This window comes from Ranitomeya imitator, chromosome 3, assembly GCF_032444005.1.
Source record: "Ranitomeya imitator isolate aRanImi1 chromosome 3, aRanImi1.pri, whole genome shotgun sequence".
NCBI lineage: Eukaryota > Metazoa > Chordata > Amphibia > Anura > Dendrobatidae > Ranitomeya > Ranitomeya imitator.
Genome location: NC_091284.1, coordinates 475,438,666 through 475,463,872, shown reverse-complemented (window position 1 = coordinate 475,463,872; position 25,207 = coordinate 475,438,666). Strand labels below are relative to the sequence as shown.

Below are 25,207 nucleotides of genomic sequence, written 5' to 3'. Positions count from 1 at the left end.
GCATTTGTGTTCATCTGTCATACACTGACACACAAAATATTTATCATGAGCTAACGTGAAATGCTCAAATACAGCAGACTTCATAAGAAGCTGCTTAGACATTCTGTAATCAGCTAAAGTTGTTCTCAAAATAGATATATACTATATATATATATATATATATATATATATATATATATATATATATATATATATATATATATATATACACACATACAGTGGGGCAAAAAAGTATTTAGTCAGTCAGCAATAGTGCAAGTTCCACCACTTAAAAAGATGAGAGGCGTCTGTAATTTACATCATAGGTAGACCTCAACTATGGGAGACAAACTGAGAAAAAAAAATCCAGAAAATCACATTGTCTGTTTTTTTAACATTTTATTTGCATATTATGGTGGAAAATAAGTATTTGTTCAGAAAAAAAATTTCATCTCAATACTTTGTAATATATCCTTTGTTGGCACTGACAGAGGTCAAACGTTTTCTGTAAGTCTTCACAAGGTTGCCACACACTGTTGGTATGTTGGCCCATTCCTCCATGCAGATCTCCTCTAGAGCAGTGATGTTTTTGGCTTTTCGCTTGGCAACATGGACTTTCAACTCCCTCCAAAGGTTTTCTATAGGGTTGAGATCTGGAGACTGGCTAGGCCACTCCAGGACCTTGAAATGCTTCTTACGAAGCCACTCCTTCGTTGCCCTGGCGGTGTGCTTTGGATCATTGTCATGTTGAAAGACCTAGCCACATTTCATATTCAATGCCCTTGCTGATGGAAGGAGGTTTGCACTCAAAATCTCACGATACCTGGCCCCATTCATTCTTTCATGTACCCGGATCAGTCGTCCTGGCCCCTTTGCAGAGAAACAGCCCCAAAGCATGATGTTTCCACCACCATGCTTTACAGTAGGTATGGTGTTTGATGGATGCAACTCAGTATTCTTTTTCCTCCAAACACGACAAGTTGTGTTTCTACCAAACAGTTCCAGTTTGGTTTCATCAGACCATAGGACATTCTCCCAAAACTCCTCTGGATCATCCAAATGCTCTCTAGCAAACTTCAGACGAGCCCGGACATGTACTGGCTTAAGCAGTGGGACACGTCTGGCACTGCAGGATCTGAGTCCATGGTGGCATAGTGTGTTACTTATGGTAGGCCTTGTTACATTGGTCCCAGCTCTCTGCAGTTCATTCACTAGGTCCCCCCGCGTGGTTCTGGGATTTTTGCTCACCGTTCTTGTGATCATTCTGACCCCACGGGGTGGGATTTTGCGTGGAGCCCCAGATCGAGGGAGATTATCAGTGGTCTTGTATGTCTTCCATTTTCTAATTATTGCTCCCACTGTTGATTTCTTCACTCCAAGCTGGTTGGCTATTGCAGATTCAGTCTTCCCAGCCTGGTGCAGGGCTACAATTTTGTTTCTGGTGTCCTTTGACAGCTCTTTGGTCTTCACCATAGTGGAGTTTGGAGTCAGACTGTTTGAGGGTGTGCACAGGTGTCTTTTTATACTGATAACAAGTTTAAACAGGTGCCATTACTACAGGTAATGAGTGGAGGGAAGAGGAGACTCTTAAAGAAGAAGTTACAGGTCTGTGAGAGCCAGAAATCTTGATTGTTTGTTTCTGACCAAATACTTATTTTCCACCATAATATGCAAATAAAATGTTAAAAAAAACAGACAATGTGATTTTCTGGATTTTTTTTTCTCAGTTTGTCTCCCATAGTTGAGGTCTACCTATGATGTAAATTACAGACGCCTCTCATCTTTTTAAGTGGTGGAACTTGCACTATTGCTGACTGACTAAATACTTTTTTGCCCCACTGCATATATATATATATATATATTATAAGTTTTGGATGGTGGCCCGATTCTAACGCTTCGGGTATTCTAGAATATGCATGTCCCACGTAGTATATTGCCCAGCCACGTAGTATATTGCCCAGCACAGAGCCACGTAGTATAGAGACTTAAAAAAATAAATAAACATATACTCACCCTCCGAAGGCCCGTTGAAGTCCTGCTATACTCACCCTCCGCCGCCTTTCCCGCTCCTCGCCACGCTCCCGGGACCGCTCCATTGCAAGTGGCAGCTTCTGGTCCCAGGGCTGGTGTGAGCAGGACCTATGATGACGTCGCGGTCACATGACCGTGACGTCACGGCAGGTCCTTGTCGCACTCCAGCCGGACCAGAAGCTGCCGCTTGCAATGGAGCGGTCCCGGGAGCGTGGCGAGGAGCGGCGGAGGGTGAGTATAGCAGGTTTTTTGATTTTTTTTATTATTTTTAACTTGACATATTTTTATTATTGATGCTGCATAGGCAGCATCAATAGTAAATATTTGGGGACACACAGGGTTAATAGCGGCGGTAACGGAGTGCGTTACACCGCGGGCCGTTACTGCTGCCATTAACCCTGTGTGAGCGGTGAGTGGAGGGGATTACGGCACGGGCCTTGTGTAATTTTGTATAGAAATAAAATAAACTTTGCATAAATCAGTAGTACAGATGATGACAAATAAAACGTTTTGTAATATATGTTATTAGCTTTATTCTTAACTTTCAACCTCAGAGCGTTTCTCAGGGTACAGCTCAGTAAATGTGTCACATCATGATGCTTGACAGTCTATGAAGAGGGAGCAAGTTTGTGCTGAATCCTACCCCAGTAGGAAACTGAAACTGCTGGTAATTAGTAGCTAGTAACCTGAAGAGCATCAGATCAACTAACTGCTCCAGTCATGAGCTCAGAGGAAAACCAAACTAAAACATGAAGCATACAGAGAAAGCATTCACTGGACTATTGATTTATGCTCAGTTTATTAAAAGTTTGTATGTAGTACCTTCACAGCGCTTTACAGAAATCATCAACACTATGCCATATGCTTGGTTGTTGCAAACCCTTCATTAATTACTCAATACAAATTTTCAACCCACCAATCCTTTGTTCATAATTTGATCTATCAGTGCATGTCAGAGCACCTTAACTCTTAAGCCCCGAGGGTGGTTTGCACGTTAATGACCGGGCCAATTTTTACAATTCTGACCACTGTCCCTTTATGAGGTTATAACTCTGGAACGCTTCAACAGATCCCAGTGATTCTGACATTGTTTTCTCGGGACATATTGTACTTCATGATAGTGGTAAAAATTCTTTGATAGTACCTGCGTTTGTTTGTGAAAAAAAACGGAAATTTGGGAAAAATTATGAAAATTTCGCAATTTTCCAACTTTGAATTTTTATGCAATTAAATCACAGAGATATGTCCCACAATATACTTAATAAGTAACATTTCCCACATGTCTACTTTACATCAGCACAATTTTGGAACCAAAATTTTTTTTTTTGTTAGGGAGTTATAAGGGTTAAAAGTTGACCAGCAATTTCTCATTTCTACAACACCATTTTTTTTTTATGGACCACATCACATTTGAAGTCATTTTGAGGGGTCTATATGATAGAAAATACCCAAGTGTGACACCATTCTAAAAACTGCACCCCTCAAGGTGCTCAAAACCATATTCAAGAAGTTTATTATTAACCCTTCTGGTGCTTCACAGGAATTTTTGGAATGTTTAAATAAAAATGAACATTTAACTTTTTTTCACAAAAAATTTACTTCAGCTCCAATTTGTTTTATTTTACCAAGGGTAACAGGAGAAATGGACCCCAAAAGTTGTTGTACAATTTGTCCTGAGTACACCGAAACCCCATATGTGGGGGTAAACCACTGTTTGGGCGCTTGACAGAGCTCGGAAGCGAAGGAGCGCCATTTGACTTTTCAATGCAAAATTGACTGGAATAGAGATGGGACACCATGTTGCATTTGGAGAGCCCCTGATGTGCCTAAACATTGAAACCCCCCACAAGTGACACCATTTTGGAAAGTAGACCCCCTAAGGAACTTATCTAGAGGTGTGGTGAGCACTTTGACCCACCAAGTGCTTCACAGAAGTTTATAATGCAGAACCGTAAAAATAATAAATCATATTTTTTCACAAAAATTATCTTTTCGCCCCCAATTTTTTATTTTCCCAAGGGTAAGAGAAGAAATTGGACCCCAAAAGTTGTTGTACAATTTGTCCTGAGTACGCTGATACCCCATATGTGGGGGTAAACCACTGTTTGGGTGAATGGGAGAGCTCAGAAGGGAAGGAGCGCCGTTTGACTTTTCAATGCAAAATTGACAGGAATTGAGATGGGACACCATGTTGCGTTTGGAGAGCCACTGATGTGCCTAAACATTGAAACCCCCCACAAGTGACACCATTTTGGAAAGTAGACCCCCTAAGGAATTTATCTAGAGGTGTGGTGAGCGCTTTGACCCACCAAGGGCTTCACAGAAGTTTATAATGCAGAGCCGTAAAAATAAAACAACTTTTTTTCCCACAAAAATTATTTTTTAGCCCCCAGTTTTGTATTTTCCCGAGGGTAAGAAGAGAAATTCGACCCCAAAAGTTGTTGTCCAATTTGTCCTGAGTGCGCTGATACCCCATATGTGGGGGGGGAACCACCGTTTGGCCGCATGGGAGGGCTCGGAAGGGAAGGAGCGCCATTTGGAATGCAGACTTAAGGTACCGTCACACTTAGCGACGCTGCAGCGATACCGACAACGATCCGGATCGCTGCAGCGTCGCTGTTTGGTCGCTGGAGAGCTGTCACACAGACAGCTCTCCAGCGACCAACGATCCCGAGGTCCCCGGTAACCAGGGTAAACATCGGGTAACTAAGCGCAGGGCCGCACTTAGTAACCCGATGTTTACCCTGGTTACCAGCGTAAAAAAACAAACAGTACATACTTACATTCAGCTGTCTGTCCCTTGCCGTCTGGTTCCTGCACTGACTGCTGGCCGTAAAGTGAAAGTGAAAGCACAGCACAGCGGTGAGTCGCACAGCACAGAGTCACACAGCGGTGACTCACCGCTGTGGCTGTGCTCTGCTTTCACTTTACGGCCAGCAGTCAGTGCAGGAACCAGACGGCAAGGGACAGACAGCTGAATGTAAGTATGTACTGTTTGTTTTTTTACGCTGGTAACCAGGGTAAACAGCGGGTTACTAAGCGCGGCCCTGCGCTTAGTTACCCGATGTTTACCCTGGTTACCAGTGAAGACATCGCTGAATCGGTGTCACACACGCCGATTCAGCGATGTCTACGGGGAGTCCAGCGACGAAATAAAGTTTTGGACTTTCTTCCCCGACCAGCGATCTCCCAGCAGGGGCCTGATCGCTGCTGCCTGTCACACTGGACGATATCGCTAGCGAGGACGCTGCAACGTCACGGATCGCTAGCGATATCGTCTAGTGTGACAGTACCTTTAGATGGATTGGTCTGCAGGTGTCACATTGCGTTTGCAGAGCCCCTAATGTACCTAAACAGTAGAAACCCCCCACAAGTGACCCCATATTGGAAACTAGACCCCCCAAGGAACTTATCTAGATGTGTTGTGAGAACTTTGAACCCCCAAGTGTTTCACTACAGTTTATAACGCAGAGCCTTGAAAATAAAAAATCTTTTTTTTCCCACAAAAAATATTTTTTAGCCCCCAGTTTTGTATTTGTTGTCCTATTTGTCCTGAGTACGCTGACACCCCATATGTTGGGGTAAACCCCTGTTTGGGCACACGGGAGAGCTCAGAAGGGAAGGAGCACTGTTTTACTTTTTCAACGCAGAATTGGCTGGAATTGAGATCGGACGCCATGTCGCGTTTGGAGAGCCCCTGATGTGCCTAAACAGTGGAAACCCCTCAATTATAACTGAAACCCTAATCCAAACACACCCCTAACCCTAATCCCAACAGTAACCCTAACCACACCTCTAACCCTGACACACCCCTAACCCTAATCCCTAACCTATTCCCAACTGTAAATGTAATCTAAACCGTCTAACCGTAACTTTAGCCCCAACCCTAACTGTGGCCCTAACCCTAATGGGAAAATGGAAATAAATACATTTTTTAAATTTTTCCCTAACTAGGGGGGTTTGATTTACTTTTATAGCGGGTTTTTTAGCGGATTTTTATGATTGGCAGCCGTCACACACTGAAAGACGCTTTTTATTGCAAAAAATATTTTTTGCGTTACCACATTTTGAGAGCTATAATTTTTCCATATTTTGGTCCACAGAGTCATGTGAGGTCTTGTTTTTTGCGGGACGGGACGAGTTGACGTTTTTATTGGTAACATTTTCGGGCACGTGACATTTTTAGATCGCTTTTTATTACGATTTTTGTGAGGCAGAATGACCAAAAACCAGCTATTCATGAATTTCTTTTGGAGGAGGCGTTTATACCGTTCCGCGTTTGGTAAAATTGATAAAGCAGTTTTATTCTTCGGGTCAGTACGATTACAGCGATACCTCATTTAAATCATTTTTTAATGTTTTGGCGCTTTTATACGATAAAAACTATTTTATAGAAAAAATAATTATTTTTGCATCGCTTTATTCTCAGGACTATAACTTTTTTATTTTTTCGCTGATGATGCTGTATGGCGGCTCGTATTTTGCAGGACAAGATGACGCTTTCAGTGGTACCATGGTTATTTATATCTGTCTTTTTGATCGCGTGTTATTCCACTTTTTGTTCGGTGGTATGATAATAAAGCATTGTTTTTTGCCTCGTTTTTTTTTTTTCTTACGGTGTTTACTGAAGGGGTTAACTAGTGGGCCAGTTTTATAGGTCGGGTCGTTACGGACGCGGCGATACTAAATATGTGTACTTGTATTGTTTTTTTTTTATTATTTAGATAAAGAAATGTATTTATGGGAATAATATTTTATTTTTTCATTATTTAGGAATTTTTTATTTTTTTTTACACATTTGGAAAAAATTTTTTTTACTTTTTTACTTTGTCCCAAGGGGGGACAGTACAGATCGGTGATCTGCCAGTTTGTACAGCACTCTGACAGATCACCGATCTGTCTGAGAGCAGTGCAGCGTTACCAAGTGCCTGCTCTGAGCAGGCACTTGGTAAGCCACCTCCCTCCCTGCAGGACCCGGATGCCGTGGCCATCTTGGATCCGGGTCCAGCAAGGAGGAAGGAGGTAGGAGACCCTCGCAGCAACGCGATCACATCGCGTTGCTGCAGGGGGCTCAGGGAAGCCCGCAGGGAGCCCCCTCCCTGCGCAATGCTTCCCTATACCGCAGGCACATCGCGATCATGTTTGGGGGTTAATGTGCCGGGGGCGGTCCGTGACCGCTCCTGGCACATAGTGCCGGATGTCAGCTGCGATAGGCAGCTGACACTCGGCCGCGCTCCCCCCGTGAGCGCGGCCGATCGCCTATGACGTACTATCCCGTCGGTGGGAATTAAAGCCCACCCCACCTCGACGGGATAGTACGTCATATGGGATTAAGGGGTTAAAGAAAATGTGTAGCTGAAAGTGACCTGTGTTTTAAATCGGGTTTTTGTCTTGCATGTGTTAAGACATGTCATTTTTTTTCCATATCATATTTCGAAAAAAAAAGAAGGGTAATCTTTCAATTTTCACATTGGCACTGGAGCTATTTAGACTCATAAAGCTTTTAGGAAAGCCAGGTAGAACAGGGTTAAGTAGCTTCATGGTCGGTCAGTCTGCTGAATGCGGAGTACAGTTCTGTGCTACTGGTGAGAGACCAGCCAAAATGTGAACTGTAGCTGAGCGAGAATGAATGGAAACTTCAATAAGCAGTCTGTTTTTGAGAGCTACAGTGAACCATGTGGAAGCTCCTGCCTGTTCAATGTGAGCTGTGCCCGGAGTTACACATTTCTGGTTGACGCTGGGAGCTGCTGAAGCTCAGTCTGAAGGGGATACCTAGCCTGGTGGGATCATGGCTCTTGTGTGTATGAAGTCTTCTCAGGGAGAAAGGACTGTAATCTGACATGTGATCATGATTAAATGTACGGCCGCGTGCAGAGAACCGCAAGTATCAGTGGTTGCTATAAACAATAGCTCTTTTGTGTGACCGAGCTGGGGCTAGCTCAGCAGTTTGAGTAGCCAAGGTCTTTGGTCTTTTCTGGACAAGGCTAGGGATTTATGTTTGAGTTTGTTTTGGTGCTGTGTAACCTGGGGAAAGCATTAAAAACATGTTTGTGTGGACTAAAACTGCATTGATTGTGTGAAGGCTACCTAATGCTGACCAGAGAGAGTGAATCCCTACAGGCTCCATACATATGACTGCCAATCATTTTGTTTTTAAGATAATTGGTACCAGAGGAGTCTGATAGAGAACACTGGAGATTTTGGTTGAGACAAGTGCTTCTGTGTTTGAGAGGATTCTGGGGGGAGAGCCGTCATTTGGCTAGAAGCTATCTATTGTGTATAGAGGGGGCTATATCTTAAGGATAGGTCATCAATATAATATTAGTGGGAACCGCTTCTATGTACAGTACAACTGGAGCATTAGTGATTTTTTTTGGTTTATAATAGATTTTTTTTTTCAGGCTAAAGCAACTTGCTGAAAAGATGGCAGCCGACATGTTTGCCAAAGTCATGGAGAATCAGTTACTGCAAACCGCCAAACTGATGGAAGAACAATTAGATGCAGAACTGGATAAGCTGGATCAGATGGATGAAGATGAAATGGAACGTCTAAAAGAGAAGCGTCTGGAGGCATTAAAGAAGGCTCAGCAGCAAAAGCAGGTAACTTACACTGGTCACAATGTCAGATATTTGTCTGAAGGGCATCGTCTGTCCATGATCCATATTGGTGTATATGAAGATCAAGGAGGGGATTTCCTACTTTGGACCGTTCTCTCTGCACAAGAAGAGCGATAAGATGTGTAGGACTTATGCTGTCTGCCTAACTTAGTCTACACCCCACCCCCATCATTACCAGCTGTTTGCCGCAGTTGCTTTGTAGATCAGCATCTAGGGGCTTAATGGTCACTACTGTTTCAGCAGACCTTGCATAAATCAATAATACTGGTGGCAAGAAGAAGCTTTTTAATGCACCTCATCAGGGCAATATCTTACTTCCATTGGCACTAGAATTATCATTCACTCTGAAAAACAGCTTAAATCTGTCTTGGTCAAAGCAGCCTAAAGGTACCTTCACACTAAACGATATCGCTAGCGATCCGTGACGTTGCAGCGTCCTCGCTAGCAATATCGTTCAGTTTGACACGCAGCAGCGATCAGAATCCTGCTGTGATGTCGTTGGTCGGGGCTAGAAGGCCAGCACTTTCTTTGGTCGCTGGCTCTCCCGCTGACATCGCTGAATCGGTGTCACACCGATTCAGCGATGTCTTCGCTGGTAACCAGGGTAAACATCGGGTTACTAAGCGCAGGGCCACGCTTAGTAACCCGATGTTTACCCTGAATACCATCCTAAAAGTAAAAAAAAAAAAAAAACGCTTCATACTTACCTTCCGCTGTCTGTCCCCCGGCGCTGTGCTTTCCTGCACTCACTGTGAGCACAGCGGCCGGAAAGCAGAGCGGTGACGTCACCGCTCTGCTTTCCGGCCGCTGTGCTCACAGCCAGTACAGAGAAGCACAGCGCCGGGGACAGACAGCGGTAGGTAAGTATGTAGTGGTTGTTTTTTTTAACTTTTAGGATGGTATCCAGGGTAAACATCGGGTTACTAAGCGCGGCCCTGCGCTTAGTAACCCGATGTTTACCCTGGTTACCGGCATCGTTGGTCGCTGGAGAGCGGTCTGTGTGACAGCTCTCCAGCGACCAAACAGCGACGCTGCAGCGATCCGGATCGTTGTCTGGATCGCTGCAGCGTTGTTTAGTGTGAAGGTACTTTTACTCCCAGCTTACTGTGATGTCTGTGGGAAGGAAGGAATGAAGAGCACTCAACATGTTGAGAAACTCGCAGATTATGCTGCAGTGTACCGTATATCAAATTTTTTACCTAATTCCTGCACTGCATTCACAGCTACAAAGCTGAGTACTGCTGTATACCATCTTCCATGCTGCTACTGCACTTGAACACATCCTACTCAGGTTTAGAAGAAAACCTAAAGAGATGAGCTGGGATACAAACTGGTGTGCATGCAGCATGTAAGCGCCACTGAACAGAAATTAAACCAGAGACAGAAACATAATGATTGAATACCCTGCAGTAAATAAATAAACCGCAGAAGTGCATGGAAAGTAGGGTACTTAGTCAACGTGTTTTTTTTTTTTAATTAAAATGAAAATGAAAATCCCACCACTTCATGGACACCCTAATTGGGACAGTCCTAACACTTAATATTAAAAACCTTACTGCTTTTGTCATACGAGAACCGGAATCCCTCTGGTTCTGTGTATGAGAGTCATCAAAGCAGCTAATCTCACCAGCTCAAAGACCTCTAAAAATTAGAGAAAGCACCTGAAGGGGATAGATTGTGCATGAGGAATAAAACCAAAAAAGCGTATTTGGAAACCTTTCCTAAAACCGTTCTTTATCCAAATAAATGACCAAGTGCCATTATAAGGCTATGTGCACACGTTTAGGATTTCTTGCAGAAATTTCCTGAGCAAAACAGGACATTTTCTGCAAGAAATCCGCATGCGTTTTTTTTTGCGGATTTTTCCGGAGGTTTCCAAATGCAATGATATAGTGGGAAATCCACAAAATGAATGAACATGCTGTGTTTTTTTTAATGCGATACGTTTTTTTTGCGGAAAAAAAACGCATCATGTGCACAAAAACTGCGGAATGCATTCTAAATGATGGGATGCATAATGTATGCGTTTTTTTAGCGAAAAAACGCAAAAAATCAGCAATGTGTGCACACAGCCTTAAGGTACCGTCACATTTAGCGACGCTCCAGCGATATAGACAACGATCCGACCTAAACTAGGTCGCTGGAGCGTCGCTGTAGAGATGTCAAACACAGCAACTCCAGAACGATGCAGGAGCGATCCAGTGACGTACTTATCGTTCTCGCTGGTTGTCAGCTCTGTGAAAAAACATTGCAGGCATCGTTGCTTTTGCTGTCAAACATGACGAATCACGCCGACCTGACGACCAAATAAAGTTCTGGACTTTCAGCTACAACCAGCGATGTCACAGCAGGATCCTGATCACTGCTGCGTGTCAAACACAACGAGATCGCTATCCAGGACGCTGTAACGTCACAGATCGTTGTCGTTCTCGTTGGAAAGTTGCTATGTGTGAAGGTACCTTTAAGCTCTGGTCCTTGCAGTTTAGCAGTACAAAGCCAGAGACCCTGGGAAGAAGACCTAAGTGGTTGATTACATAGCACTCAGTGAGCGGTGCCGATTATGCCGTGTGACCTGGTGACCACATGATCGCTTGGTCTCTGCCCTGCACATCAAGGCTACTTGGTAAAAGCTGACCTTGATCAGCTCAGCCAGTCTCTTAAGGTACCTTCACACATAACGATATCGTTAACGATATCGTTGCTTTTTGTGACGTAGCAACGATATCGTTAAGGAAATCGTTCTGTGTGACAGCGACCAACGATCGGGCCCCTGCTGGGAGATCGTTGGTCGCTGAGGAAAGTCCAGAACTTTATTTCGTCGCTGGACTCCCTGCAAACATCGCTGGATCGGCGTGTGTGACACCGATCCAGCGATGTCTTCACTGGTAACCAGGGTAAACATCGGGTTACTAAGCGCAGGGCCGCGCTTAGTAACCCGATGTTTACCCTGGTTACCAGCGTAAAAGTAAAAAAAACAAACACTACATACTTACCTTCTGCTGTCTGTCCCCGGCGCTCAGCTTCTCTGCACTCCTCCTGCACTGGCTGTGAGCGTTGGTCAGCCGGAAAGCAGAGCGGTGACGTCACCGCTCTGCTTTCCGGCCGCTGTGCTCACAGACAGTGCAGGAGGAGTGCAGAGAAGCTGAGCGCCGGGGACAGACAGCAGAAGGTAAGTATGTACTGTTTGTTTTTTTTACTTTTACGCTGGTAACCAGGGTAAACATCGGGTTACTAAGCGCGGCCCTGCGCTTAGTAACCCGATGTTTACCCTGGTTACCGGGGACCTCGGGATCGTTGGTCGCTGGAGAGCTGTCTGTGTGACAGCTCTCCAGCGACCAAACAGCGACGCTGCAGCGATCGACATCGTTGTCGGTATCGCTGCAGCGTCGCTGAGTGTGAAGGGGCCTTTACAGTATATCACTTTAGGGTGCTGTTTTGCCCTGTAACTGGAGCTCCTATGGATGCCACAGTTAGTGGGTGGAAAAAGAAAAGCACATGTTCCCCCAGAGATTTCTTATGATCTCGGTAGGGACAAATTATGTAAAATAAATAAAAAAATATATATATATATATATATAAAACATTTGCAACAAAAGATACAATACAATCTGTGTTTTTACATTATTGCTTACCTGTAACAAAAAAAAAACTGCACACATTAGGTATCCACGTGACTGTAGAAAACTGAATAATTTATTCAATAGGTTATATAGTGTGAAATGTGAACGTTAAAAATTATAAACTAAAAAAAAGTTAAACCCAAGCAAGGTGCCATTTTGTTGTCCACAGCACATTGTGTGTGTATATAATTTATTTTTACTAAAATATTGATACTGTGCGCTTTTTCAATTGTTGAAAAATATTTTTGTGGTTGAAACGTTCCCTGTAAGGCAACTCACATATAAATGCAGTTGGTCAGGCCCTGCATATACAGTGCGTCCAGGGTGTTTTCTGCGATTCAGACAGCTATAGACTGCAATGACATGGACTGAGTTCAAATGGTCTGTGTTTTTGTTTGTTTTTTTTCTCTAACAGTGATCATGGATCCAGACTACTTATTTGTGCCCATCTGAAAAGACTGACACTGTCCAAATAAAAGTATAATTTAACCCCATTTATGTCATTGCAGTGTATTGTTGCATCAGTGGTTCCAAGTGAATTTACAGTTTCCTATATTGCAGAATTACAATGTATCCGTAAAAATCTGATGCTGTATTGTGTCCTTGTGGCATCAATATCTGGTTTTTTTCTTTTTGTTTGTTTTTTTTTGTTTGAATTTGCAAGTCTCTTCCAATTTACAAAAGCAACTGGTGCATGTTGGTTTTGTTTGTGGTTTTTTTTTTTTTTTTTTTATACCCAGATTTAGTCTATGAAAAAAAAAAAATGGTCGTAGACAGTGCCCCATGGAATAACATTGATCCGGGTGCTGTCCTTTTTTTTTTTTTTTTTTTTTTTTTTTTTTTTTTTTCACAGACAGCACTCGGACTGAAAATACGGCCGTGTGAATAATCCTTTAGCAGGAGAGGCAGTTTTCCAGTTCTATCTCCTTCTGCTTCATCCAGATGTTGTACCCCATTACTTTGTGTTTAAGGAAAATCATTGCTTGAAAGTGGTGTCAAATAGAATGATTAGCGTCCTGACTATTCTTTTTTTTTTTTTTTGCTCAGGAATGGATATCCAAAGGGCACGGAGAATACAGAGAAATACCAAGTGAGAGAGAGTTCTTCACGGAAGTGAAGGAAAGTAAAAATGTGATCTGCCATTTTTACAAAGATTCTACTTTTAGGTATTGCAAAAATGTACCCGTTTTATTTTTATTACTTTAAAGGGAACCTGTCACCCCGAAAATCGCGGGTGAGCTAAGCTCATAATCATCAGGGGCTTATCTACAGCATTCTGTAATGCTGTAGATAAGCCCCCGATGTAACCTGAAAGAGGAGAAAAAGAGGTTAGATTATACTCACCCAGGGGCGGTCCCGCTGCGGTCTGGTCAAATGGGTGTCTCAGGTCCGCTCCGGTCCCTCCCATCTTCATCAGATGACATCCTCTTCTGGTCTTCACTCTGTGGCTCCGGCGCATGTGTACTTTGTCTGCCGTGTTGAGGGCAGAGCAAAGTACTGCAGTGCGCAGGCGCCGGAAAGGTCAGAGATGAAGATGGACGTCATCTGATGAAGATGGGAGGCACCGGAGCGGACCTGAGACACCCATTTGACCAGACTGCAGCAGGATCGCCCCTGGGTGAGTATAATCTAACGTCTTTTTCTCCTCTTTCAGGTAACATCGGCGGCTTATCTACAGCATTACAGAATGCTGTAGATAAGCCCCTGATGACGGTGAACTTGCCTCACCATCGATTTTGGGGGTGACCGGTTCCCTTTAATGATGTCAAAAGACTACTAAGATGCATTTAAAATTTGTGTGGCCCTTCTGAAGCATTTATTTAGATTCTCTTTACCAGACAAATGTTTTTATTGTTTTCTTCGTTAGGTGGGGTGATATGCAAATAAACATTTCCTTCCTGATTTTTGTTTCACATATTGAGCCTTTTATAAGGTAGTAAAGACCTTTGAGGGCATCTCAAGATTTTAAATATTTATATTTTCCAGGACGTCCCTCCTGACAACACCCTGGAGGACGTCCTCCACCTCCTTGCCGGCACAGGAAACACACAAGAGTTTAAAGGTCCGGTCCCACCCCCAATTCCTCAGTGTTTTTCCTGCCCCTGCATGGAGGGACACACGAGAAGAGCTGCGCAAGCTTACCGGGCTCAGGGGGATCGTGCGGCTTTCCAATATCCTTCCCCCTGTCAAGAGGCTCAGGGTTGAAACTTCCTAGGGGGGAGTTCCTCTACCCCAAAGGCCTGGAGCAGGAAGAGGCTCTGGGATAGAGCCGTTCCTCCCGGTGGGAGGCTCTCGGCTCAGGACGCGGTGCCACAAGGATGAAGATCCTGGCGGGAATAGCGTTTTGCAGTCAGCGTGGGGGGCGCTGTCCTTGTAATGCTACATCCAGCGTGGCACGCAGAGCTTCCGAGCGGGCAGCTTCTGGAGTCTCGGTGGAGCCGCGTCACTTTTGGTATCATCAGTTCCGGTAACGTCACTTCCGGTGACGTGTTGAAAGCTGGGTAGAGCGAGTGCTCCAGCGGTGGAACGCATAGCAGCGTGGTCGCTTCTTACGATGGTGTCCAGCGTCGTGCCGGGCTGCTTCTGGCTCCAGCTTCGGATAGCATCTATGGAAGGAGACATGATCGAGGACGGAGGGGTAAGTGCGCCTGGCGCACTCCACCCTCACCTCCGATAAAGATGCCAGCACGCCTTCTAGCCTGTTACTCCCTATCTTATGTCCTTTAGGATAAGGGAACCGCCACTGCTCCCCCAGCCACAGCTAAAAAAAAACGGCAAGGTCTCGGTGAAGTCTAACAGGACTTGATGTTCGGGGGACTTATGTCGCGAAATCAGACAGTTTTCCCTATAAGTGAACATATTAAGGCTATGGTTCTAGAGGAGTGGAAGGATGCTGAGCGCCGGCTGGTGCTATCTCGTGACTTTAAGGGCCGCTTACCATTTGACCCCGAGGAAGTCAAGTTATGGGAGGAAATCCCAAAAATTGATGTTCCCGTAGCAAAGGTCACCAAAAAGACTGCCATACCTTTTGAGGACTCTTCTAACTTGCGTGACCCTATGGACAGAAAAGCCGACATTCTCCTGAAGAGGGCCTGGGAAGCTTCCGCGGCCCTAATTAGGACAAACATAGCAGCCACTTCAGTGGGCAGATCTATGTACCTATGGATGGGTCAGTTGGAAGAACGTTTGTCCAATAAGACCCCTAGATCCGACATTCTGAGTTGCCTTCCTATTATTATTATTATTATTATTATTATAAATTTTTATAGCGCCATTTATTCCATGGCGCTTTACATGTGAATACGAGGCAAATATAGACAAATACATTAAACATGAGCAGATAACAGGCACACGGGTACATAAGGAGGGAGGACCCTGCCCGCGAGGGCTCACAGTCTGCAGGGGATGGGTGATGAAACACTAGGAGAGGGTAGGGCAGGTTGCGCGGCGGTTCAGTAACTTCAGGATCACTGCAGGCTGTAGGCTTGTCGGAAGAGGTGGGTCTTCAGGTTCTTTTTGAAGGTTTCTATGGTAGGCGAGAGTCTGATGTGTTGGGGTAGAGAGTTCCAGAGTATGGGGCAAGCACGGGAGAAATCTTGGATGCGGTTGTGGGAAGAAGAGATGAGAGGGGAGTAGAGAAGGAGGTATTGAGAGGATCGGAGGTTGCGTGTAGATAGGTACCGGGAGATCATGTCACAGATGTATGGAGGAGAAAGGTTGTGGATGGCTTTGTTTCTCATTGTGAGGGTTTTGAACTGGAGTCTCTGGGCAATAGGAAGCCAGTGAAGGGCTTGACATAGGGGAGAGGCTGGGGAATAGCGGGGAGACGGGTAGATTAGTCGGGCAGCAGAGTGTAGGATGGATTGGAGCGGTGCCAGAGTGCTAGAGGGGAGTCCAGAGAGTAGGAGGTTGCAGTAGTCGAGGCGGGAGATGATAAGGGCATGCACTAGCGTTTTTGCGGTCAAGGAAAGCACGGATCCGGGAAATATTTTTGAGTTTGAGACGGCAGGAGGAGGCAAGGGCTTGGATATGTGGCTTGAAAGAGAGGGCAGAGTCGAGGATCACCCCGAGGCACCGGGCGTGTGGGACTGGGGAAAGTGAGCAGCCATTGACATTGATGGATAGGTCTGGTGGAAGGGTAGAGTGAGATGGGGGAAAGATGATGAATTCTGTTTTGTCCATGTTCAGTTGTAGAAAGCGAGCAGAAAAGAAGGCTGAAATAGCAGACAGACAGTGCAGGGTTTTGGTAAGTAAGGAGGTGAGGTCAGGTCCGGATAGGTAGATCTGCGTGTCATCAGCGTAGAGATGGTACTGCATACCGTGGGATTCTATGAGCTGTAGATGGAGAAGAGTAGGGGTCCTAGAACAGAGCCTTGAGGAACACCGACTGACAAGGGGCGAAGTGAGGAGGTGGTGTGGGGGAGGGAGACACTGAATGTTCGGTCTGTCAGATATGACGAGATCCAGGAAAGGGCCAAGTCTGTGATGCCAAGAGATGAGAGAATTTGTAGCAAAAGGGAGTGGTCCACAGTGTCAAAGGCAGAAAACAGGTCCAGGAGAAGGATAGAGTAGTGTCGCTTGCTCCTGGCAGTTAGTAGGTCATTGGTGACTTTAGTTAGGGCAGTTTCAGTTGAGTGATGGGGACGGAAGCCTGATTGTAACCGATCAAAGAGGGAGCAGGAGGAGAGTTGGAAGGACAGTTCAAGATGGACGTGTTGCTCCAGCAATTTGGAGGCATAAGGGAGAAGAGATATCGGGCGATAGCTAGACACAGAGGATGGGTCAAGGGAGGGCTTTTTGAGGATGGGTGTGATCTTGGCATGCTTGAAGGATGAGGGGAAGACACCTGTTGTGAGTGAGAGGTTGAAGAGGTGCGTTAGGGTTGGGATGAAGACCATGGAAAGGTTAGGGATGAGGTGGGATGGGAGCGGGTCAAGCGTGCAGGTGGTGAGGTGTGATCTTGACAGGAGGGTGGAGAGCTGATCTTCTGTCATGGTGGAGAAGCTGGTTTTGGAGGAGCAGGGTTGAGCAGCTAAGAGGGGCAGTGGGCGCTGTGGGCCAAAGCTTTCTCTGATCGTATCGATCTTCTGTTTAAAGAAAGAGGCGAAGTCTTCAGCAGAAATGAGGGGGGAGGGAGGAGGTGCTGGGGGACGGAGTAGAGAATTGAAAGTGTTGAAAAGCTGTTTAGGGTTGTGAGACAGGGAGGATATGAGAGATGAGAAGTAAGTTTGTTTTGCGGCAGTGAGTGCAGATTTGAAGCTGGCGAGGGACTGCTTGTATGTAGTGAAGTGGTCAGCAGAGCGGGATTGCTTCCATCTCCGCTCAGCAATCCTGGAAGCCCGTCTTAATTCTTTGGTCAGGCTGGTCAGCCAGGGCTGCCTGTTAATTGTACGAGTTTTACTATGCATGAGCGGGGCGGCCGAATCGAGTGTTGCTGTTATTGTGGTGTTATAAAAAGTGGCAGCAGCATCTGTGTCATGAAGGGAGGCTATGTCTGTGAGAGGGAGAAGGGACTCCGAGAGTGATTGTAAGTTGAGATGTTTGAGATTTCTGCGAGGGAGTTTGTGGAGTGGGGGTTGCACACTAGGAGAGGAGAGGGAAGAGAATGTCAGTAGGTTGTGGTCAGACAGGGGGAGGGGTGCGTTAATGAGATTAGTAAGGGAGCAGAGGCGGGTGAAAATGAGGTCCAGCGTGTGGCCATCTTTGTGAGTGGCCTCAGAGGACCATTGAAGTATTATGAAGTCGGCCATGGCATTCCTATCTGATATGACGGCTGAGTCGGTTAGATTTTCAGCCAGAAACCGTTCTCTATCTAATGCTGCTAGGAGGGCTGTATGGTTAAGGTCCTGGTCAGGAGATAATGCCTCTAAGACCAAGCTCTGTTCCATCCCATTCTCAGGGCAAAGGGTATTTGGACCAGCATTAGATAGTATCCTTGAATCAGCCTCTGACAAAAAGAAGGGGTTCCCTGAGGACAAACCTAAACGGCCCCAGCCTTTTCGGAGAGGATTCTTCTCCAGGAAGCAGTATGATTTCAGAGGGCAGAGTAGGTCCATCAGAGGTTCCTACAAGGGCTCCCGTAGCCAGGGTAATAAGAACAGAGGTTTCTTCTTTAGCCCGACCTCCAAAACCAGGACCCAATGACGCCAATTGCATTGGGGGAAGGCTACGTCACTTTGCAGGAAATTGGGCCCAAATCTCTCAGAATCGGTGGGTTCGCAGAACCTTGTCAGAGGTATACAGCATAGAGCTTTACGCCCCTCCTCCAGAAAGGTACATCGCTCCTACCATGTTCTCGGAAGATTCTGCCATACTGATAGACTTACAGTACATGCTCAGTGCGGCAGTCATAATTCCGGTTCCTCTGTCAGAAATAGGAAGGAGGCACTATTCATCCCTATTCGCCATCACAAAGCCGTCCGGCGAACCCCGCACTATTATAAATCTAAAGCCTTTGAATGCCTGGGTAAGATACAAAAGATTCCGAATGGAATCTATGCGGTTGGCAGTTCATCTCATAGATCAGGACACTGTAATGTGCACTCTCGACCTGAAGAGTGCCTACTATCAGGTCCTGGTGCATCCCTCATCACAGAATCTGCTAAGGTTTGCGGTAGCACTGCCAACCCGGACCTGCCACTACCAGTTTCAAGACCTCTTCGGGCTGGCTTCGGCACCCCGTATCTTCACAAAGGTGGTGGCCTTCCTGAGAAGCCAGGGTATCATAATAATTCCATACCTGAACGACTTTCTCCTCGTGGCAAAATCAGTAGAAGCTTTGACGGATCACAGGATCCTGACAATATCAGTAATGGAACATCTAGGCTAGGTCATAAACTGGCAGAAGTCTGACCTGTTTCCAGAACACAGAAAATCTTCTTGGTAGTGTGTCTAGACTCCAGACACACCTACCAGAGGACAAGCAGGAGACAATTCGAGTCCGAGTCAGGTACTTACAGGAACATCGAATTTCCATAAGCATCGCTATGAAAGTACTAGGCCTAATGACGGCATGTATATCATGTCAGATGGGCACAGTCACACACAAGACCGCTGCAGAGACAGATTCTGTCCATTTGGGATCGCCGCCAATCTTCACTAGACGCTCCCTTGAGGCTATCAGGACCAGTATGGAGGTCTCTCCACTGGTAGACACAGACCGAGAACCTAAAGATGGGCGTATTATGGTTCACCTCCCCCTACGTAGTGGTCACTACGGACGCCAGCGCATGGAGCTGGGGAGCTCATCTACAAGGCAGAATCCTCCAGGGCTGGTGGCCAGTAAACATCAGAGACAGATCCTCCAACTTCAAAGAACTGTATGCCGTTTGGGAGGCCTTAAGACTAAATCGGTTCACGCTCTCAAATTGTGATGTCAGAATATTTTCCTACAACGGTCTCATTCTTGAAACATCACGGAGGCCCGAGACATCGACCACTGCAGGACCTAGCAGAAACAATATTCAGCTGGGCAGAAGGTACAGTTCTATCCATAACGGCAATCCACCTGGAAGGCTCTCAGAACATGATAGCAGATTACCTGAGCAGACGGCGGGTGTGCCCAACAGAGTGGGAGCTGAACCAGGATATCTTCCAGAAATTGTAGTACATTTCCCCAACGAAGAAGCTAAATGCGAAACGCGCGTCTGGTTCTACACTGCCTACGCAGGTTATGTATTGCCTCCATTCCCAGCCTTTCTCCATTCCTCACTTATGTTAGCAATATGCACTTATGCATTAATTACTAATATTGGCTGCCTGCTATATCTCTGGCACATGACACTTTAAAGGGAACCTGTCACCCCGTTTTTTCAGTATGAGATAAAAATACCGTTAAATAGGGCCTGAACTGTGCATTACAATAGTGTATTTTGTGTCCCCTGAGTCCCCACCTATGCTGCCGAAATACCTTACCAAAGTCGCCGTTTTCGCCTGTCAATAACGCTGGTCTGGTCAAAAGGGCGTGGTGAAATGGCTGTTTCTCCCCCACCTCTTGCTTATCTTCCCGGCGTTGGCGTAGTGGTTCTTGCATGCGCAATAGCCGAAAATGCGGCGGCCATTTTCCTGAAGCTGAGATGCGAACTGGATGAAGCAGCACCTTCTACACGCAGAAAGACCCGACACAGACAACGGCTGCCCTGGCACTCTATGCAAACACGCGTTCTTCAGCGTTGCTCAAGGTGTGCAGAGCGACAGTGGAGAAAATCTCTCTTAGCAGAAGACGTCATCCACTATAAGTTCATGCTCAAAACCTATAACTCTGCCCTTTCTCTGGCCAAACAATCCTACTTCACCACCCTCATCACCTCACTATCCAACAACCCAAAACGACTTTTTGAAACCTTGAACTCCCTCCTGAAACCTAAAGTTCGGGAGAAAGGTCCTCCAAGCGGTAATCCCGCCTTAACGAGGTGCTTTGGTACTCTCCAGGGCGCTGTCAGGGGGGACGACCTGGAAAATAGGCATTAGACCTACCTGCAATTATGTTTCCAGGAGTCCATCCTGACAGCACTGGCAGTTCTCCCCCCCCCCCCCACCTCCCCCGTCTTTTTTATATGTGATATGATCCTGTCACTAAAGTGTTATTTGCATTTTTCATGAGATGGTTCTTGTTACAACACTGAGGAATTGGGGGTGGGACCGGACCTTTAAACTCTCGTGTGTTTCCTGTCCCGGCAAGGAGGAGGAGAAGGACGTCCTCCAGGGTGCTGTAAGGATGGACTCCTGGAAACACGTTTACCGGTAGGTCTGATGCCTATTTTCCTCTGTCTAATGGGGTTGGCATATTGGCCTCAATAGCACGGAAAAATCAGTCTCCTGCCCACACTGCAGAGCTGATCTAGGTCTGCTATAACATGGCAGGTTCTGCTCCCTCCTGGCAATCACACCATCACTAGGAAGGGAGCAGACATTTCTTTCAGTGCTTCCTAAACTTAATAAACAAAATTCAATAAAAAATAAATCCCTTTAAAGTTGTATTGGCTAAATCTGTGTGAATGCATCTGTAGTGCAGGTGCATTAATGTACTCCCAGATTGCTTCTCCGGTTTCCATCGACGCACTGGTCATCTTCTGGGCTATTCCCACTTGCTGGATCACACAGAGCTCTATGCTTGAGCCAAATGTTACTTTTATCATAGAAGCCTATGGAGTGTATGTGTATGTCTATTCACTCACAGAAATCCAAGCTTTAAAAAATAAAAAATAAAAAAGTGAAATCAGTATATGGAAGGAAGTATCAAACTTATTATACACTGTTTAAAAAAATCATGGTAAATGATTACTGAATTTTTGCTCCTTTTTCAATAGATGCAAGATCCTGGACAAACACCTGGCAGTTCTCGCCAAGAAGCATTTCGAAACCAAATTCCTGAAACTGAACGTGGAGAAGGCTCCATTCTTATGTGAACGACTGCGAATTAAAGTCATCCCAACTCTGGCACTAGTGAAGGATGGAAAAACGAGAGATTATATTGTTGGCTTTACTGACTTGGGGAATACAGATGAGTTCACTACAGAGACCTTGGAATGGAGACTTGGATGTGCCGATATAATTACTTACAGGTAGGACATGTTTCAGTCTAGGTGCAGGCTCTTTTTCTGCCTCCATTTAGTGTATTGTTTCTATAGGTTTGATACAGAGTTCAGTTGGACTTATAGCCCAACCTAAAAGCTACTTAGTATCGATATAAGATGCAAGACCAGACATACCTCATTCTTTACCTTGTACCTGCACATCTGGCATGGTGCTTGGCTCATAGATGTTGGGCGGTACAGTTAGTATTGAGCGGATTGGGCAAGGATCTAATTACCATATATACTCGAGTATAAGCCGACCCGAGTATAAGCCGACCCCCCCCTAATTTTGCCACAAAAAACTGGGAAAACTTATTGACTCGAGTATAAGCCTAGGGTAGGAAATGCAGCAGCTACCGATAAATTTCAAAAATAAAAATAGATGTTCCATACCGTTCGTTATTGCCCCATAAGATGCTCCATATAAAGCTGTGCCACATATAATGCTCTGCACCGTTCATTGTTGCCCCATAGATGCTCCATATAAAGCTGTGCCACATATAATGCTCTGCACCGTTCATTATGGCCCCATAGATGCTCCATATAAAGCTGTGCCATATATAATGCTCTGCACCATTCATTATGGCCCCATAGATGCTCCATAGAAAGCTGTGCCCCATATAGAATGCTCTGCACCGTTCATTATTGCGCTATAGAAAGCTGTGCCCCATATAGAATGCTCTGCACCGTTCTTTATTGCCCCATGGATGCTCCATAGAAAGCTGTGCCTTATATAATGCTGCTGCAATAAAAAAAAATCACATACTCGCCTCTCTTCGCTCAGGACGCCGGCGCTTTCAATATTTACCTGCTCCTCATGCGGCTCCGTCTTCAGTACTGACGCTCAGCAGAGGGCACGCACTGACTACGTCACCGCGCCCTCTGACCTGAGCGTCACTGCCAGAGGGCGCTGCAGACGGAGCCGCACCGGATCGAGGAGCAGGTAAATATCACGCAGCGCTGCGCTCCCCGTATACTTACCTGCTCCTGGTGCGGACCCTGCAGTCCCTGGCTTCCCCGGCGCTGCATCTTCTTCCTGTATTGAGCGGTCACAGTTACCGCTCATTTACAGCAGTGAATATGCGGCTCCACCCCTATGGGAGGTGGAGCCGCATATTCATTTCTGTAATGTGCGGTGCCATGTGACCACTCAGTACAGGAAGAAGCTGCAGCGCCGGGGAAGCCAGGGACTGCAGGGACCGCACCAGGAGCAGGTAAGTATAATTACATCCCCCCCCCCCACGCTCCCCCTCCCCTGCTGACCTCCCTGTATATGACTCGAGTATAAGCCGAGAGGGGGACTTTCAGCCCAAAAAAATGGGCTGAAAATCTCGGCTTATACTTGAGTATATACGGTAATTAGGGTGAGATCGGCGCACAATACTCTTCTGGCATGGTACAGTTGTCACTGCGACTGTATTGCCCATTGTTTGGGAAAAACCAGCTACAAATTTCTTTTATTCGGACTCCCATGACAGCACTATGAGAGAGGGGATCCGCCCTTCAGGAACAGGAAACCTACAGATACAAAAGGGCGGCACCTCTCCCCCTGCATCAGTTGGTTTCCTGTTCCTGGAGGGACAGGATCCTACAGATTTCATCTCGTAAGGAGCCCAGGCCGGCCGGTCGAATCTGGTAGCGGGGGGGTCTCCTACCTCGACCGGTGCGGAAAGTCCTGGAGACGCCACGGTGGTCCAGGCTGGACTGCACGTCAGTGGCGTTGGCAGCAGGGAGCAGGGTCCGGAGGATTCCTTGTCTCCGGAAGCCGGCGTTGGTAAGTTTCATTTCCCCCCCCCTGAGCAGACGGCGGCAGTGAGGTGCGGTGGTGTGGTTGCGGCGTCGGAAGTGGGCGCCGTCCGGAGCACTGCTGGGCATTCCCGGCGTCCTGCATCGCTCACTGAGCGTTTCCGGAACGCTGGGGCGCCGGGGGTGGAGCCGGCAGGCGCTTCCGGTTTGCGGGTTGACTGCGCATGCGCGGTCTTTCCAAGATGGCGGCGCCCATGGTCCGGTCGCCGGTTCTTCTGTACTACCACCGCTAACCTCCCAGCTGCAGCCTGATCATCAGGAACCAATGGGGACACGCCAGATGGCCTGCTGACCGGAATACAGGGGGATATAAGCAGGTGTTGGCGATAGAACCCTGCTTTTGGCCACAGCTTCATCATGGCAGATGATGGTGAGCAGCAGCCTCAACTTCTGGATAAAGTACGGCAGGAAGCCGTGGGAAAGGATATCAGAAGTGACCAGTCCAGCCGTAAAAGCTCGTCCAGGCAAGGATCTAGAGCTTCGACTGGCAAGGAGCCCCCTCGTGTTCCGGTACCTTTCTCTTTCACGTACACTGGTAAGTGATCTACGTGAATGTTCACTCAGTGACGCGGGCCCCTTATACTTTGTCATTCTAGGGGAAGAGAAGTGCAAAGTCGAAACATAAGGAGTGTGCCCTATGTGAAGTTCCCTTACCAGATTCCTACCCTAAAAAATTGTGTGCCTCCTGTATACAACAGACGGTGAGGTTTACAGGAGTGGAAGGGTTGAGTGACATCAGGCTAGATAGATGGTATCTCCCTTATTGTCCTCCCCTAGGTAGCGGAAGAATCTGCTTCTACGGCTAATCTGCGTGAGATGATCCGTACAGAAGTAAGGGAATCCCTGCGGTCTATGTCCCAGGCGGGAAGTTCAAAACAGAGAGCCTCGGTGATCTCTGATTCGTCAGAGGAAGATAAAGAGGAAGGTTCTTATCGCTCAAATCTCTCTTCCTCGTCATCAGAAGAGGAATCTGGCCGATTCTGTCTGCCTCTGGACCGGGTGGATAAGTTAGTCAAGTCGGTCAGAGGTACGATGGGCCTAGAAGAGCCTAAGACTCAGCTTTCCCGTCAGGAGCTAATGTTCAGCGGCTTGGAACACAAGAAACGCAGATCCTTCCCGGTGATTGATAAGATTCAAGACCTGATTCTCCGGGAATGGAAAAAACCGGAGAAGAAAGGTTCTTTGCCACCGGCTTTAAAGCGCAGGTATCCCTTTGAAGATACGGATGTGGATACCTGGGACAAGGCCCCTAAATTAGATGCGGCGGTGGCGAAGGCATCTAAGAAAGCAGCTTTACCTTTCGAGGACATGGGGTCCCTTAAAGACCCTCTTGACAGGAAGGCGGAGATCTTCCTTAAGGGTACGTGGGAGATGGCAGCCGGATCCTTGAGGCCAGCAGTGGCTGCGACTTGTACAGCCAGATCCCTAATGGTCTGGTTGGAACAGTTGGAATCCCAGCTTAAAGAAGGCGCCTCCAGGAATTCTATTCTAGGTGCGCTTCCAGTGATTCAGGATGCTGCGGCTTTCTTGTCGGACGCGTCGGTGGACTCGGTCAGAATGGCGGCCAGAGCAGCAGGA

The 25,207-nt window shown here is 46.4% G+C and overlaps 1 protein-coding gene across 1 annotated transcript in view; it reads left to right on the top strand.

Moving 5' to 3' along the window:
• TXNDC9 (thioredoxin domain containing 9) overlaps window positions 1–25,207 on the top strand; it is a 34,644-nt gene that overhangs the window by 2,172 nt on the left and 7,265 nt on the right. Inside the window, exons 2-4 of the mRNA XM_069757522.1 lie at window positions 8,412–8,610; window positions 13,296–13,414; window positions 21,557–21,811. Of these exons, the coding sequence (XP_069613623.1) occupies window positions 8,434–8,610; window positions 13,296–13,414; window positions 21,557–21,811 (551 nt within the window). The 5' untranslated portion in view covers window positions 8,412–8,433. The remainder of the gene's footprint in view (window positions 1–8,411; window positions 8,611–13,295; window positions 13,415–21,556; window positions 21,812–25,207) is intronic.